Source organism: Tupaia chinensis, unplaced genomic scaffold, assembly GCF_000334495.1.
Source record: "Tupaia chinensis unplaced genomic scaffold, TupChi_1.0 Scaffold144066_1, whole genome shotgun sequence".
Classification (NCBI taxonomy): domain Eukaryota; kingdom Metazoa; phylum Chordata; class Mammalia; order Scandentia; family Tupaiidae; genus Tupaia; species Tupaia belangeri.
The window spans coordinates 155,798-171,027 of record NW_006203919.1 but is presented as its reverse complement, the minus strand read 5'-3'; the positions used below and the strand labels follow the sequence as shown (position 1 = coordinate 171,027).

Sequence of the window (15,230 nt, the reverse complement as noted above, 5' to 3'; positions counted from 1 at the left end):
CGTGTTAGCTAGCCCCACATGAGGTTGGTTTGTATTGTTTTGGCCCATCTCCTCTGGAAACTACCCACTAATGAACAGTAACCTACCAAGAACAGAGAAGGTGTACACACACCCGCCTGCTCCTTCCCCGCCGTACGACCCAGCTGTGCCCTAGAAGTACAGATGGGGTATCAGATCTGAATATGCCAGGGTAACAGAGTCTAAAACTCACAGCAAAGGCTATGGTTGTTGCCGGGTGCCTCGATTCCAAGACTTTGACAAAGGAGGATGGGAAGAAGGGAATTTCAGATGTACGGTGAGTGTGGATAGCCGCAGTGTGCACGGCATGCTTGTAAAATGGCAGATGGTCCCACGGGGGGAGAGCTGCAGGCAGCCTGGATTAGGCGTTGGGGTCCTTGTAAACCGACTGGAATGTTTTCCTGATGTTGAGGATCTTCCCAGCTGCCTCTGCCCTCTAAGAAAAGGTGGCCGTAGCGGTAGGTGGCAGGTGAAAGTGAGTATGTAGGTGCCTTACTCCCAAGGGCACGTGGGGCAGAGTGGTGTCGCCCGCCCAGTCGGAGCAGAGCGTTCTGGCTGCGAGGTTCTGTCCATTCCGGCACGTGCTGTTGCTGGTGCCCGGCTCCCCCGTTAGCCTGCTCCCCCCGTTAGCCTGTTTTTTCCTTAGCCTGCTCCCCCGTTAGCCTGCTCCCCGCCCCGTTAGCCTGCTCTTTGGCCCACTGCTACACCTAATATGTCGTTTTACTCGCTATGAAGAATTGTTACGCTTGGAACCTTTATTAGATCGGGCTTAAACTCTCCCTTTCTCTCGCTCCCCTTCCAAAACTTCACTCCCCCTTGCTGCTGCTCTGCACGACACCCCACTTCCCGACACCTGCCTCCCGGGTCTTGTTTCTGAGCCTGGTTTATAAGGGACTTACCTGCTTTCTTTGGTTCTCATTTTCGTCTTCTATTAAATAAGGGGATTGGATCCCAGATCATTTGAACTGCCGTTTTTTAAAATGTTTTTACATATTGTAAGTTTTTAGAAATGATTTCTGGGTAGATACAGACTTACTCTGAATTTTTTGTGTTAATTAGAGGAAAATAAATGGGATAACTAATAACGGTTATAAAAAAATACCTTCTCTTTTTCAAAAATTGGGGCGGGGTTAGATATTGAGAATATTCTGAGAGTTCACAGTTTTTAAACAATTGAGACGAGATGGAAGGGCCGCTCGCGGAATTAAGTGCTGTGTCATTGTCATCTCTGCTCTGGCCACACAGCATCTGTATCACATGGCTGATGGGGGTGGGGTGGGGTGGGGGTTCCAGTGCAGATTATTCTTCTGGAGAAACGGATTCCAGTTCACTGGGACAGCAGCGTGGAGACAGGTGCCTGGGTGGAGATGCGAGATGCTTTCAGTCAGGGCTGAGCACAAGGCGCCTGGCTAGTCGCTGGGAATAAGGTGGGCTTTCAGCCTGCAGGAGGTTTTCCTTTGCTGGTGCGAGTGTGTGTGCGCGTGTGCCGGTGTGTGCGGCGTTTTCTAATCCGGGGGAGGGGCAACCTCAGCCGTGGGAAAAGGACCCTTTCCTGGTGCCGCCCTTTAACCAGTGTCAGTGTGTTCTTTCATGTAGGAATGCAGCCGCCTGCGGCCTCAGTTCTTCCGGAAATCAAGGACGCTCTCCTGCTGCTAACCCTGGGTGACCAGGACAAATGGTGGTGGGGTCGGTGGGGTCGTGGACAGAACTGCCCCGCCTGGACATTCCAGCAGTTCACAGCAGCACAGCTGCTGTCCTTGGGCTGGCGGGGAGCGGGGTGCTGGGGGCGGGGAGGTTGTGACTCCCAGGAGGCTGGCATCTATTGTCTGTTGCCACTTGCAAGGCTGCTGTTCTGCCCTGGGGAGCCGAGGTGGCATAAGCTGCTTGCCGATGTGCTCTAGAGGTCTTTGCTGGATGTTGGTTTTACTTGGAACAAAGTACCATTTGGATTGAAAGTGGAAATCACCACCAGATAAATAATACTGAGCTCCATCATAATAGGCCTCTGAAAGAAAGTCACTGGGAACCAATCTGTGGGACAGTTACCGTTTAGTGACTGTGTGACTGCTAGCCCGCAAGGCAGCCCAGGAAGTCTGCTGTTGAATATGAATCACTGTGGGATGGGCCTTCCGGCCTCTCAGGCCAGTTTATAAATGGTCTCTGGGACTGGCTGGGACGCTGGACTCCTTCCCAGCCTGGGGAACAAACCCTTCATTTTGGCCTTAGCATTAATGTCCTATGAGAGCACTTTACTGTTGGCTTCAGCATCAGTCATCCAAAAAAAAAAAAAAAAAATAGGGGCAGAGAGATATTAGCCCAGATGTTGTCACAGCTGTCTTGTCCATTACTCCCTGTCCCCTGCCCTCTCCCTGCCAAGAAAGGATAGAAGATCAATCACAGAAAATTTAAGCAAGCATTAGGAGCTGTGGCCTCTCACCTCTAATAGTTGTTCTTTAACGTTCTTTTGTTTAATTGGTGGTTTGGAATTCAGAATATTTGGTTTAAACTAGCCCAGGTCACTACCAGGAAGTGTCTTCCTCCTACCCAGGCCGCCTTTGGGCTTGCCTTTGGCATTGTATTCTCTCCCTTTCTTTGACCTTGAGAGTTCCTCTTCCTACTGGCATAACTTACCCAGACCTGCTTTGTCCCCTGAAATGTTCTATATGGCTAAGCTATTTTTCATCCTTTCATACAAAACCCTAAAACTGAAGATGCTTTCAATGGGACCTGTCTCTGGGGTTAGGGGGAAGCTGTTTAATAGAAACTAACCCACTCTAAGGTGTGAGTGATGCCAGTGGGCCTTCCAAAGGATGTGCGTCCTCTCTCCTACATGAAAATTACAAAATAAGAGTCTGTACTTTTTTTTTTAAATTTTGTTATAAGGCACGTACACTTGTCAGAGATTGAGAGACAGAGACGAGAGATGGAAAGTGAGAAATTGCCCTCAGGGGAATGGCCACATAGCAATCCCTTCTCTGTTTTCTTTGCGATTTTGGGCACGCATGCACACATAGATGTGTTTTTCAAGCTGCTGGGTCTGGGACTTGAATCATGCAGTCAGCTATGTGGGATTCAGTTGCTTTAGCCACCACCCCACTGGCCTTATATATATGTATTTTTTTAACCGTCAGAGAGTATGTGTCCTCACCAGAGAAAGGGAGGAAGCATCCCCCCCGATGGGATGTGTCATACCACAGTCCCTTCTCCATTCCTCCTCCCTGGCAGGTATTGGTGCATGCACACATACCCAGCATGTTCCCAGGCCACCAGGGCCGGAATTCAGACCTTGGTCAGCCACGCTGGATCCTGCTCCCTTAACCACTAGGCCTTGGAGCTGGCCCAGGATTTTAGAATGATTTATTTAATTTTATCTGCTATTAGTATTTGTTAAATTTGAAAGTGAGAGACAGTGAGAAAGCAAGCTGCCTGGTCTGGAACTTAAACTGTAACTGGCTGTGTGGGAGTCCAGCACCTTATCCATTATGCCACCTGCTAGCCCCAGGATTCATTTTCTTTCTTTTTTTTTTTTTTAAAGAGAGATTTTTTTCTGTAGGGCGCATGTGCTCACTAGAGAGAGAGAGAGACAGAAAGACAGAGATAGCAAGCAAGAACCCAAGCCCCACACCCAGGGGGCATGACCACGTTGCAATCCCTTCTCCAATCTCCTCTTGGGATCTCTGGCATGCATGCTCACACACCCGGTATGAGTTTTAAGCTGCCGGGTCTGGAACGCGAACTGTGATCAACGGTGGTAGTCCAGCGGTGTAACCATCACGCCATGTGCTGGTCCCAGCAGCCCCAGAAGTCTGTCCTTTTAGTGCTGGCTACCACAACGAATCAGGTAGAAGCATGGCTAATGTGACAGAGTGAAATGGAAATACAGTGTTTAGGAAAAGCGTCCCAGTCTGGTGGGAGTCGGGCTGCTGTTCTTGCTTTTCCTATTTTCTTCCTTCATGTTAGCTCCATAGTTGCACCTTTCCAGGGCAAAAAGGGGAGAACAGAGCTAGCGACAGGCCATTTATAAACTAGGCCGCCATTTTCTCGTCAGACAGAATGAGCACACACAGCAAGTGAGTGGCTAGAGATAAGACTGACCTGAAACTTTCAGGACTCTCTGGAACTTACAAAGTTGCCTAAAACCTGGATTTGAATTAAACGTGAACACTGTTTAATCTGTATAGACTTGGGGGAATATATATATATAAAATTTTTGCCATAGGGCATGTGTGCTTGCCAGAGACAGAGAAGGAGAGAGAGACAGTGAGAGGGAATGTGAGAAATCACTTCCCCCTGCGGGAAATGACCATGCCACAGTTCCTTCTCCTCTGTTCGCCTCCTGGGATTTTGGGCACATATACACACATGCCGTTGGCCATGTGGGAGTCCAGCGCCTTAACCGCTGTGCCACCTGCTGGCCTCCACCTGGGAGATATTTTTAGTTCAGTAATCAGATCCAGATTTATGAGCCATCTGACATAAGAACCACAGAACAGAGAAGGTGCTGTGACCCCATCATGTATTCTTACTTCTGAGCACACGGCTATGAATAGCAAGGCCTTAGTCAGAGACCAAGACTCTGCCCCGGCCTTCATCACCGTGTCATGGCGTTTCTTCTGCCTTTGTTTACCCATTTTCAAAACCTTTCTCACCAGATACCTTCGCTTCAGGTCAGAATGAAAGATAAGGTGTCAAAGTGCAGTTCTCGACCGCCGTGTTGTCCTGGTGCCTGGCTGGATGATGTGGGGCTTGTGTTCAGGCAGGGTGGTGGGGTCAGGTCTCTGATGTTAGCCACAGCTGAGAGGAGTTTCTTAAGCTCCAGTCAGATTGGCTCAAGTAGGACGTGAAGCACTTCTGAGTTTGTTTTTAAAATATCCCTTTGCCAAAAAATCTTCTTCCCTTTTTTTTGTTTTTAAATTTGCAATAGGGAAAGTGTGTTCTACTGGGGTGCGTGGGGGGAGTGAGAAAGCACCCCACTGGCGCGATGGCTACGCCACACTCCCTCTTCTTCTGCTCTCAAGAATTGGGCACATATGCACACACACCTAGTGTGTTTTTCAGGCCACTGGTTCCAGGACTTAAACCACTCAGTTGGCCAAGTGGGATCCAGCCACTTTTACCACCATGCCACCAGCTGACCCTGCTTTTTGCCTTTTAGTAAATGTGGATCTAGGTGTAATTGAGAGTACTGGATGTATAAGATAATTGTCATACATATTCTCATTGAGGCACTGTAAGAGTTGTTTTTATAGCTGACTGAAATGACGAAACTGAATTGTAAGTGGCTTAATCGATCCATCAACCTCAGGAGTCATTTCACAGAGCACTGTCATTTTTCAGATCAGGGAACTCAGCCCCAGAAGGCGACTCATTTACGAACACGGTGAGTGTCAGATTAAAGCTGAGCTGCAGCGAGGCCTGGGAACTCCTGTCCCCAGCTTTTCAGTTCTGTTATCTCCTACTCACATCCACATTGGTTCAAAGTTAACCTAATTATCTTTATGGATAGAAGGGGGTAGTACGAATGGTCAGTGAGAGAGAGTTTTTTTAAAAGTAGATACTTATCATTCATAAAGATTTAAAAAAAAACCTTCCTGAATATCTATATTTGGAAAATACTATTGTGTCATTACCTTTTGCCTATAAAATACATAACTAAACATTTGAGGCATATAACTTTAAATGATTTTGTAAGGGTGAAATGGAATTCGTACCTGAGTTTAAAAACTCACTCTTGGAACACTTGCAGAAGCAGTTGAACAAACCTATAGCACACTTAAGCCTATGCTACTGATCCATGTGTTACAGTAGGGTAACTCCAATATTGAGTACTCTAATTTATTGAAAATGGGAGCTTTCTGACTAAAAGCCATCCCTTTTATTTCCAGCATAACACTAGCATTGCCTTCATAGGATCATTTGCGTAAGGGGTGTGTAAGTCATGTTCTGTTTCTGTGCGGGACTAGTGAAGAGCAGTCGAACTGCTGAGGTGCGGATGCCTCGTGGTTGGCTCGGTACACTGCTAGCCAAGTACCGGCCCACTTTCCCACGGTAGGATTTGCTGTTTTACACTCTTAGGCTGCATTTAGGCCACGGTTCATGTTCCATGAGCTACCTGTCAGCCTAGGAAGCGGTCTTCGGGGAGTGAGGCCAGACGTCAGGGAGGGGGAAGACTACAGTGGAACAAAGGCTGCCCTTGGAGAATCTGCACTCTGAGAAACGGTACATAAAACGCGTTGGCATTTTATATATACTTTCATTTGTGTTCTAAAATTAGTAAAAGATTGACTAGGTTGCATCATCTAAATATGGTTATTTTGTGTTTCTGGGGAATGTAAATCTATTGGGCTCTTATTGCATATTGTTAAGAATGACTTTCAAGTTCTTTGACCATGAAATTGTTAAATTACAGGCATCCTTTTATTGTTTTGGGTTTACAGCAGTTCACAAAGGCTAACTGGCAATAACTGCCATCGAAGATAGAAAAGGGGATGCAGTTACTTGTCACAGAACCCCTTGACATTAGATTTTGTCAGGCTTTTAAAGAGTTACTTCTTTAGTCCTTTTTCAGTGTTTTCTCTGTGGGGATCTGGAGTTACAGTAATGCATTATATGTAAAGTAGCCTGGGGGAGCATAGCCTAGGGGCTCCCACTCACATTCTTGTTTTGTGGATGGACTAAAGGTATGCCACTATCACTGGAGAAACTTTAAAAGAGCCATTTAAATATTTACAACAGTGAAGTTAACATTCGAACTCATTCATATTCAGAAAAATTGCTGAATTCTGAACTCAGTCGTGGTTACTCAGTGGTGGAATTCGTAATTCCAGTAGTGGAATTCAGCAAGCATGAATGATATTTGCTGTGGACAACAGCCCTGTCATGCTGCGGGATTTGTACCCGCCTGCCCCAAGTAGAGTTTGCCCCCCTCACAGCGCCACAGCCAGCGACTGGTCCAGTGTGATTCTTGCTGACCAAGCTGGGCAGGGGCAAGGATGGGTGGGGGCAGCTCTCAGCAAGAGTGCTGTCCACTGTCCCTGGTCTTACCTGAAGCTCAAGCAGATTTCAGGAATAAAAGGTTTCCTCCTTTGTGTTCTGCAGTTTGTTGGTTTCCAGTACAACAAGGGAGCAGCTGGTCTTGACAGTATTGTCCAATTTTATATGTATTTTTTCATGGAGGAAACTTACCATTCATGAACTAATTCATGACACTAACTAAAATCCCTCCTTCCATGTTTTCCTTGGCTCTTGTCACTGGCTCGCTATTACTGTTTTGCTTCTAACAGACCAGCTAAATTGGATTTAGCTTTATTGTTATTAGATATTGCTAGAGGAAATGAATTCTGTTAATTTTCTTCTTTTCCTCTCTCTCTCTCTCATTTTTGGCCTTAATGTTTACAATTAGCTGAAGTGTGATTTGATTTTTTTTTAAATAGTGTTTCGTGATTTGTTTTGAGAAATTAAAAGATTGTGTTTCTATAACCAAATACTTAGACTGGGTAATTTATAAATAACAGGGACTGCCTCACATTTTTAAAGGTTGAGGTGGCTGAGTTCAGGTGCTGGCAGACTGAGTGTCTGGTGAGGGCGTCTCTGCTTCCAAGATGGCACCTTGTTGCAGCCTTCTCTGGAACTGTGCTTGGGCACATGGAATCTGGCTCCTTTAAGCACAAGGCCATGGGGCTGACTTCTCTCTTTTTTCTTAAGTCAAGAATGATGTTTATTCATTGTAATGATCTTTTGCTACAGAGCACGCACATTCCAGAACTCAAACTGTGGTTGGCCATGTAGGAGTCCAGTGCCTTAAACCACCATGCCACCTGCTGGCTACCAGAACTGACTTTTTAATCATTTTGTAATTTTCCTCTTTATCCATGGTAATCGTATGTTTTCAAGTCTAATTTGTCTTATGTTATTGGATCATCGGAAAAGTCATGATATATTTTTCTATGCAAAAATGCGTCAAGGATTTTCTGACAAGTCAATAATACAGCTCTTCCAGTTTCCTTTTGATTAGTGTTTTATTTTCCCTATTTCATTAATTCTGGTAAAATGCATATAATATAAAATTCAGCATCTTAGCCATTTTTAAGTGTATAGTTCAGTTGCATTAAACATAGTCATACTGTTATACACCACCATCCCTCTCCAGAACCCTTTTCATCTTACACAACTGAAATGCTGCACCTGTTAATTAGGAACTCCTCAGCCTCCCTTCCCCCATCCCTTGGCAGCTACCACTCTGTTTTCTGTCTCTGATTTTGACTGTTCTAAGTACTTGGAATCATGCAGTAAGTGGAATCATGCAGTCTATAATGTTCTCAGGGTCCATCCACCACGTAACCCATGACAGAATTTCCTCTTTAAGGTTGGCTAATGTTCTACTGTATGTCTCTTCCACACTTTGCTTACATGTTTATCTGTTGACGGACACTTGGGTTGCTTCCACGCTTTAGCTACTGTCAGTAGCGCTGCTGTCAGTACATAGATCTCTCTTTGAGGCCCTGCTTTCAGTTCTTTCTAGTATGCCCAGAAATAGGGTTGCTTGATCATGTGGTAATCTGCTTTTAATTTTTCGAGGGATTGTCACTGTTTTCCATAGCAGCCCTGCCATTTTACATTCCTACCAACAGTACGTGTGGATTCCAATTTTTCCACATTCTTACCATTTCTTTTTTTTCTATTTTAATAAAAGTGGATTTCTTATAGATACCATAGGGTGGTCATCTTTATCTAATCTGAAGATCTTAGTCTTTTAATTGGTATGTTTAGATTATATTTAATATTGGCATGGTTGGACTTAAATCTGTTTATGGGTTCATTTTTTGAAATAATAGATTTTATTTATTATTCTTACTAATTTGCTGTAGACCATATGTGCTCACCAGAGAGAGAGAGAGAGAGAGAGCGAGCGCGCGCGCGCAAACAAGATATCAGGTCTAGGACTTGTACTGTGGTTAGCCATGTGGGAGTCCAGTGCCACCATGCCACCTGCTAGCCTTATGAGTCCATTTTTAACTCCAGTGTTGACTTATTATTTATATCTCTTAAAAATGTTTTTAGGCCTAGGCCTGTAGCCTGGTAGTTAGGAGAACTTAACTACTGCACGGTGGGGCTAACCTGATTATACTTCTTAGCTTCAAATTGTGTTTAAAAATTAAGAGGCTAGTATTCTATAAAGATGGTAATATACATAAACCTCAGGGAGGGATCCTCTCCTGTAGCTAATTCAGGGAGTATATTTGTATATATATATACATATTTATTATAGCTGGATTGAGTGTTGTAGATGGCCTGACAGGGCTGTCCACAAATGATTTATGAGGAAGTAATTCGTACTCCAAGATAAGGCCCATACTCGTAATCTTTGGTCAAGAAAGTGATTGCATTTGCTTGATAGTAATGTTACTTTTTATGGCAATAGTATCTGACCTCTTTTTGTATATTTGTAAAAAATGTAATTCTGATACATGATTTGGAATGAAGCTTATGGAGTAGTTGAATATGAGACTTGAAATTTAAACACTTGATTTGACTCTTACTGACTACAACTCTGGCTAAGGGAATGATTTTCTGCACTTCAGTTTTCTTATAATAAAAGGGACAACATGGCTTTTGCTTTGTCTATCTCCCAGAGATGCAAGGAAAAAGTGACTAGCAGTGATCGACCCTGAGCAAGACTATTTGCTTCTAAACTTTAATTTTCATTTCTTTTAAATGAGGAAGCCTCAGAGTTTGATCCATTTTGTGTGTTTAGAATAACTGCCGTGAGTTTCTAGAAAAGGCTTTCCTTGGGTTGTGCTCATCACCTGAAACGTCTTTTTCTTCCTCACCAGGCAGTAGCGGCGGTGCAGAATGGCTGACCTCAGTCTGGCAGATGCATTAACAGAACCTCCTCCAGAAATCGAGGGCGAGATCAAGCGGGACTTCATTGCCACACTGGAGGCAGAGGCCTTTGATGATGTCGTGGGAGAAACTGTTGGAAAAACAGACTATATTCCTCTCCTGGATGTGGATGAGAAAACCGGGAACTCAGAGTCAAAGAAGAAACCATGTGCAGATACTAGCCAGGTCGAAGGTACGTGTCTCAGCCAGACTGGATGTATCTGTTCAGAAAGCAGGCAGGGACTGTGCTTTGGGTCATAACCTTGGAAACCATGAGGAAACGGAGCAGAATTTTACCTCAGGAAAAGACACTCAATTTCTTTTTAGAGACCAAGGAGATAAAGTCACTGCTCTCCCCCTGAGTGTGTGGCCTGAAGCTGTACATTGCTCTTGGTCCTGGCACTTCTGTAATGTTTTAGCTGCTGTGCACATACGCTGCTGCTTTTTAAAATCCCTTATTTAACACATTTATTTATTTTAAATTTGACCACAGAGAGAGAGAAAATGAGAAAGCAAGCCACCAGGTCTGGGATTTGACTGGCCATGTGGGAGTCCAGTGCCCTAACCACCATGCCACCTGCTGGCCCCCAGTCTGCTTCTTAATTTTCTCAGTTAAGCTGTCTGCTGTGCCTTTTCTTTGCAAGTAGCTTTGTAAAGTTAGGTACATAAGACTCTACGTACATTAGAACTTAATACAGACTGGAATCAGATGCCATTTGTTGTCTTTGGGTTCATCCTAGGGCAGGATTAAAAAAACATGGATTAAATCCTTTAAAAGAGGCTTGATGTTTTTATATGTTCCTGGATTAGATTTGTTAATATTTAGCTGAGGACTTTTACATCTGTGTTCATGAGGGATTTTGTTCCATAGTTTTTTTTTTTTTTTTAATGTCTTTATTCAGTTTTAAATTGAGGTTATGCCAACTTCATAAAATGAGTTGGGGAATGTGGCCATGCTGCACTTCTTTTCCTCTACTCTTCTCTCAGGATTTTGAGCATGCACGCGCACGCACTAGACGTGAGTTTCAAGCCACTGGGTCTGGGACTTGAACCACAATTGACTACTTGAGAGGCCAGTGATGTAAGCATTACGCCACCTGCCAGTTATTACCTTGTACTTTTAATGGCCATAAGTTCTGTTGTTAATGTCTCTTCTTTCATTATTTTTTTTTTTGAGAGAGATTTTTGCTGTAGGGTGCATGCATTCGCCAGACAGACAGAGAGACAGAAAGCAAGAAATTACCCCGGGGTGGGTGACACACCACAATCCCTTCTCCATTCTCCTCTTGGGATCTTGGGCATGTACACATAGGCACCCGGCATGAATTTTAAGCCACTGGGTCCAGGACTTGAACTGTGGTCAACTATGTGGGAGTCCAGTGACGTAACCATCTGCTGGTCCCTCTTCTTTAATTCCTTATATCCATAATTTGTATCCTCTTTTTTTCTTTTTTAAAAAATTGCCAGAGAGTGCATACACGTCCAGAGAGGGTTAGAGAAACAGGGAGAAGGAGAAAGCACCTGCTCATGGACTGTGGGTACACTACAGTCCCTCTTCCATTTTTTTATATTTGGGGATTGAGGCATGAACACACACACACCCAACATGTTTTTCTTTCTTAAGATTTTTTTTTTTTTTTTTTGCTATAGGGCACAGGTACTCGCCAGAGAGAGAGAGAGAGAGAGAGAGAGATATCACCCCGAGGGGATGGCCATACCACAGTCCCTTCTTCTTTATTCTCCTCTTTGGATTTTGGGCATGCACATACATATATCTGGCATGAGTTTCAAGCTATCTGGTCTGGGACTCGAACCAGGGTCGACTATGTGGAAGTCCGGTGGTGTAACCATCACACCATCTGCTTGTCTCACCCAGCATGTTTTTGTGATTGGCCACATGGAATCTGGCTCCCTTAATCACAGGCCATGGGGCTGACCCCTCTCTTTTTTCTTAAGTCTAGAATGAAGTTTATTAATTGTAATGATCTTTTTAAAAATCCAGTTTTTGGTCTCATCGGCTTTTACTGTTGCCTTTCTGCTGGCAGAGGTTCACATTTTTATGATTTCTTCTGTTTACTTTGAGTTGATTTGTTCTTTTTCTAGTTCCTTAAGGTGACAGCTTAGATAATGAAATTGGACATTTCTAGTGTAAGCATTTAATGTTGTAAATTACTGTCTAGTCACAAGTTCAATTGTGTCTCAGGGATTTCAATATGTTACTGTCATTCAACTGAAAGTATTCTGTCTTCTTTACAACTTGTTCTTTGACACTTAGTTTTGTACTACCCGAGAGTGTTACAGATGACTTTCTGTAATTGAATTTTAATTTAATTATGTTAGATAATGTTCTTTGAAATTTTTACTAACTTCTTTGCCTGTTACTATAATTGACTGAGTAATTTATATAAAGAATAGAGGTTTGTTTAGCTCATTGTTTTGGAGGTCCATGACTCAGAGGCTGCTACTAGTTAGGGCTTCCTGTTAGTGAGGACTACCTGCAGAGTCCCAAGCAGTGTAGGGCCACCACGGGGTAATAGCAAGGCCAATGTGCCCCTCTCTCTTTGTAAAGCCATTTAAAGTATTTAATCATGGGGGCCCATCCTTTTGACCATATTTAGTGCCCGTCGCTTCCCAAAGGCTCTAGCTCTCTGCTGTCGTTGGATCAAGTCTCACCTTTTCAGTATATTCATAATAGCAACAAATTTGCAGCATGTGAATTTTGGAGAGACACTTTAAAATCATAGCACTGACTTCATCTGCTTGTTCTAACGATTTCTGAGAGAGGGATGTTGAAGTCTTCATGTAATTTTGTGGATGTCTTTCTTTTTTCTCTTTAGTCCTATAAGTTTTGTTTCTTACATTTTAGAGCTCTGTTGCCACATCTTTATCCATTTAGACTGTCCTGTCCTCTTGATGAGTTGACCTCTGTCGTCATATAATGTCCTCTATTCCTGGTAATGTTGCTCGTCTGAAGTCTCGTTCGTAGTGTGTTCATACAGCCAGTTCCGCATCCTTTTGATTGGCGTTTATGTACCATACCCTCCTCCATCATTTTACTTGCAGTTTTTTCTTTAGAAATATTTAATAAAAGTGGGCTAACAGTATACAGGTGGGTCTTTTTTTCCTTTCTTTTTTTAATATTAATTTTTTTCTTTCTTTAATGATATATATATAGAGAGAGACAGTCCAGACCGGGGGCCCGTGACAGGGTCCCACCATGCCGTGATCCTCCCCTCGGCCTCGCAGCCATCCAGGGTCATGGCCCTGCCTGCAGTTGCACCCCCTGTTTGCAGGTTGACCCAGGAACTGAATCCTGAGCACTCTGGCTGAGCCTCAGTCTCGCCTTTTTTTTTTTTTTTTAATTAATCTAGTCCAGAGCTTTTTGCCATTTTCCTGGTGTGTTTTGACTATTTTGACTAATTGTACTTATTATGATGATTGATATTCTTAGGTTTAAATCTATCATTATGCTAGTTGCTTTCTATTTGTTCCAGGTGTCCTTTTATTTCACTTTTCTTCTTTTACTGCCTGCTCTTAGATTAGTTGAATTATTATTTTTTAAAATAATTATTTTATTTTATTTATTTATTTAAGGAGTTAATTTATTTTAACTTTATTTATTATCATTGTTATTATATTTTCCAGTTTGATCAGAGAGAGACAGAGGGAGAGAGAGAGAAAGTGAGAAAGCAAGCCACCAGGTCCAAGACTTGAACTGTGGTCAGCCATGTGGGAGTCCAGCACCCTTAACCACCACGCCACTTGCCAGCCCGCATTCATTTATTTTTTAATCTGACCAGAAAGGCACAGAGAGAGAGAGCAAGTGAGAAAGGGAAAGTGAGAAAGCAAACCATCAAGTCTGGGACTCGAACCGTGGTCAGCCATGTGGGAGTGTCCAGCACCTTAACCACCATGACACCTGCTGGTCCACAGTTAATTGAATTATTTTTAATTGGCTCTAGGGCTTGCACACTCACCAGAGAGAAATCTCAGAGAGAGAAAGGAAGAGAGAGAGAGAAAGTGAGAAAGCATCCTTCAGGGGTGGCCATGCCACAGTCCCCTTTCCTTCATTGTCCTCTTCAATAGTTTGGGCATACATGCACATGCACCTGGCATGTTTCCCTAGTCCCCAAGTCTGAGCATGCAGTTAGCCACGTGGGATCCAGCTACCTTAAGCATCATGCCGACAGCTGGCCTTAGTTAAGTATTTTTGTAATTTTATTTTGAACTATAAAATTGGCTTACTTTGTATATTTCTTTTAAAATTATTTTATATATGACCTGAAATTTACAGTGTGCATCTTTGATTTGTCTCCCAGTTTCCCCTGGAGTGCCACTTCATGTATAGTGTAAAATTCATGCAAGATAGCGAACATTCAATTCCTTTTTCCTTTCCTGTTACTGTCATACACTTACTTTTTCATATTAGCAACCCACAGGATATTGTTATTATTGCTTTCACTAGTTATTTTTTAGAATGAAAATATGGAAAAAATGGCTTTTGGGGACCAGCAGGTGGCATGGTGGTTAAGGCGCTGGACCACTCCCACACGGCCGACCACAGTTTGAGTCCCGGGCCTGGTAGCTTCCTTTCTTACTTTCTCTCTCTCTCTCTTTCTCCCTCTCTGTTCAAATTAAAATGAATGAATAAAATAAAATTAAAAATGGCTTTTATTCTTAACTTTTTACCTTTTTTGGGGCACTTTTTGTGTAGATACACAGTATGTTGTCTTATACCCCTACTGCCTGAAAAACTAATGTTTCTTATAACACAGGCCTTCCAGCAGTGAGTTATCTGAGATGTGATTGTTTGATAAACCTTCAGTTTTATAGATACCGTGGCTATGGGACCAGCAGGTGGCATGGTGGCTAAGGTGCTGGACACTTACACATGACTGCCATGGTTCAAGTCCTGGACCTAATGGCTTGCTTTCTCACTTTCCTTCTCTCTCACTCTGTCCCTCTCTGGTCAAATTAAAATAAACGAATGAATAAATGAAATGAAATAAACAATTATTTAAAAAAAAAAAGATTCTGCGGCTAGCTATGGTATTCTGTTGGCAATTTTTGTTCAAAGGGATCACTCCCTCATGATCTTATTCGCATGATACCTGCTAAGCCTGTCACCTATTGGAACCCTAATCTTTCTTCTCCAAAACCCTCTGGCTGTTATCAAGATTTAATTTTATTTGGGGGGAACCAGCAGTTAGCGTAATGGCTGTGTCGCTGGACTCCCACTTAGTCGACCGGATCCCGTGGCTTAAAACTCACACCGGGCGCGTGTGCATGTGTGCCCAAGATCCCGAGAGGAGAATGGAGGAGAAGGGATT

The 15,230-nt window shown here is 43.3% G+C and overlaps 1 protein-coding gene across 1 annotated transcript in view; it reads left to right on the top strand.

Moving 5' to 3' along the window:
- Positions 1 to 1,317: 1,317 nt before the first annotated feature.
- MAP4 (microtubule associated protein 4) overlaps positions 1,318 to 15,230 on the top strand; it is a 123,266-nt gene continuing 109,353 nt past the window's right edge. The window contains 2 exon segments of the mRNA XM_014583130.1: positions 1,318 to 1,445; positions 9,852 to 10,093. Of these exon segments, the coding sequence (XP_014438616.1) occupies positions 9,871 to 10,093 (223 nt within the window). The 5' untranslated portion in view covers positions 1,318 to 1,445; positions 9,852 to 9,870.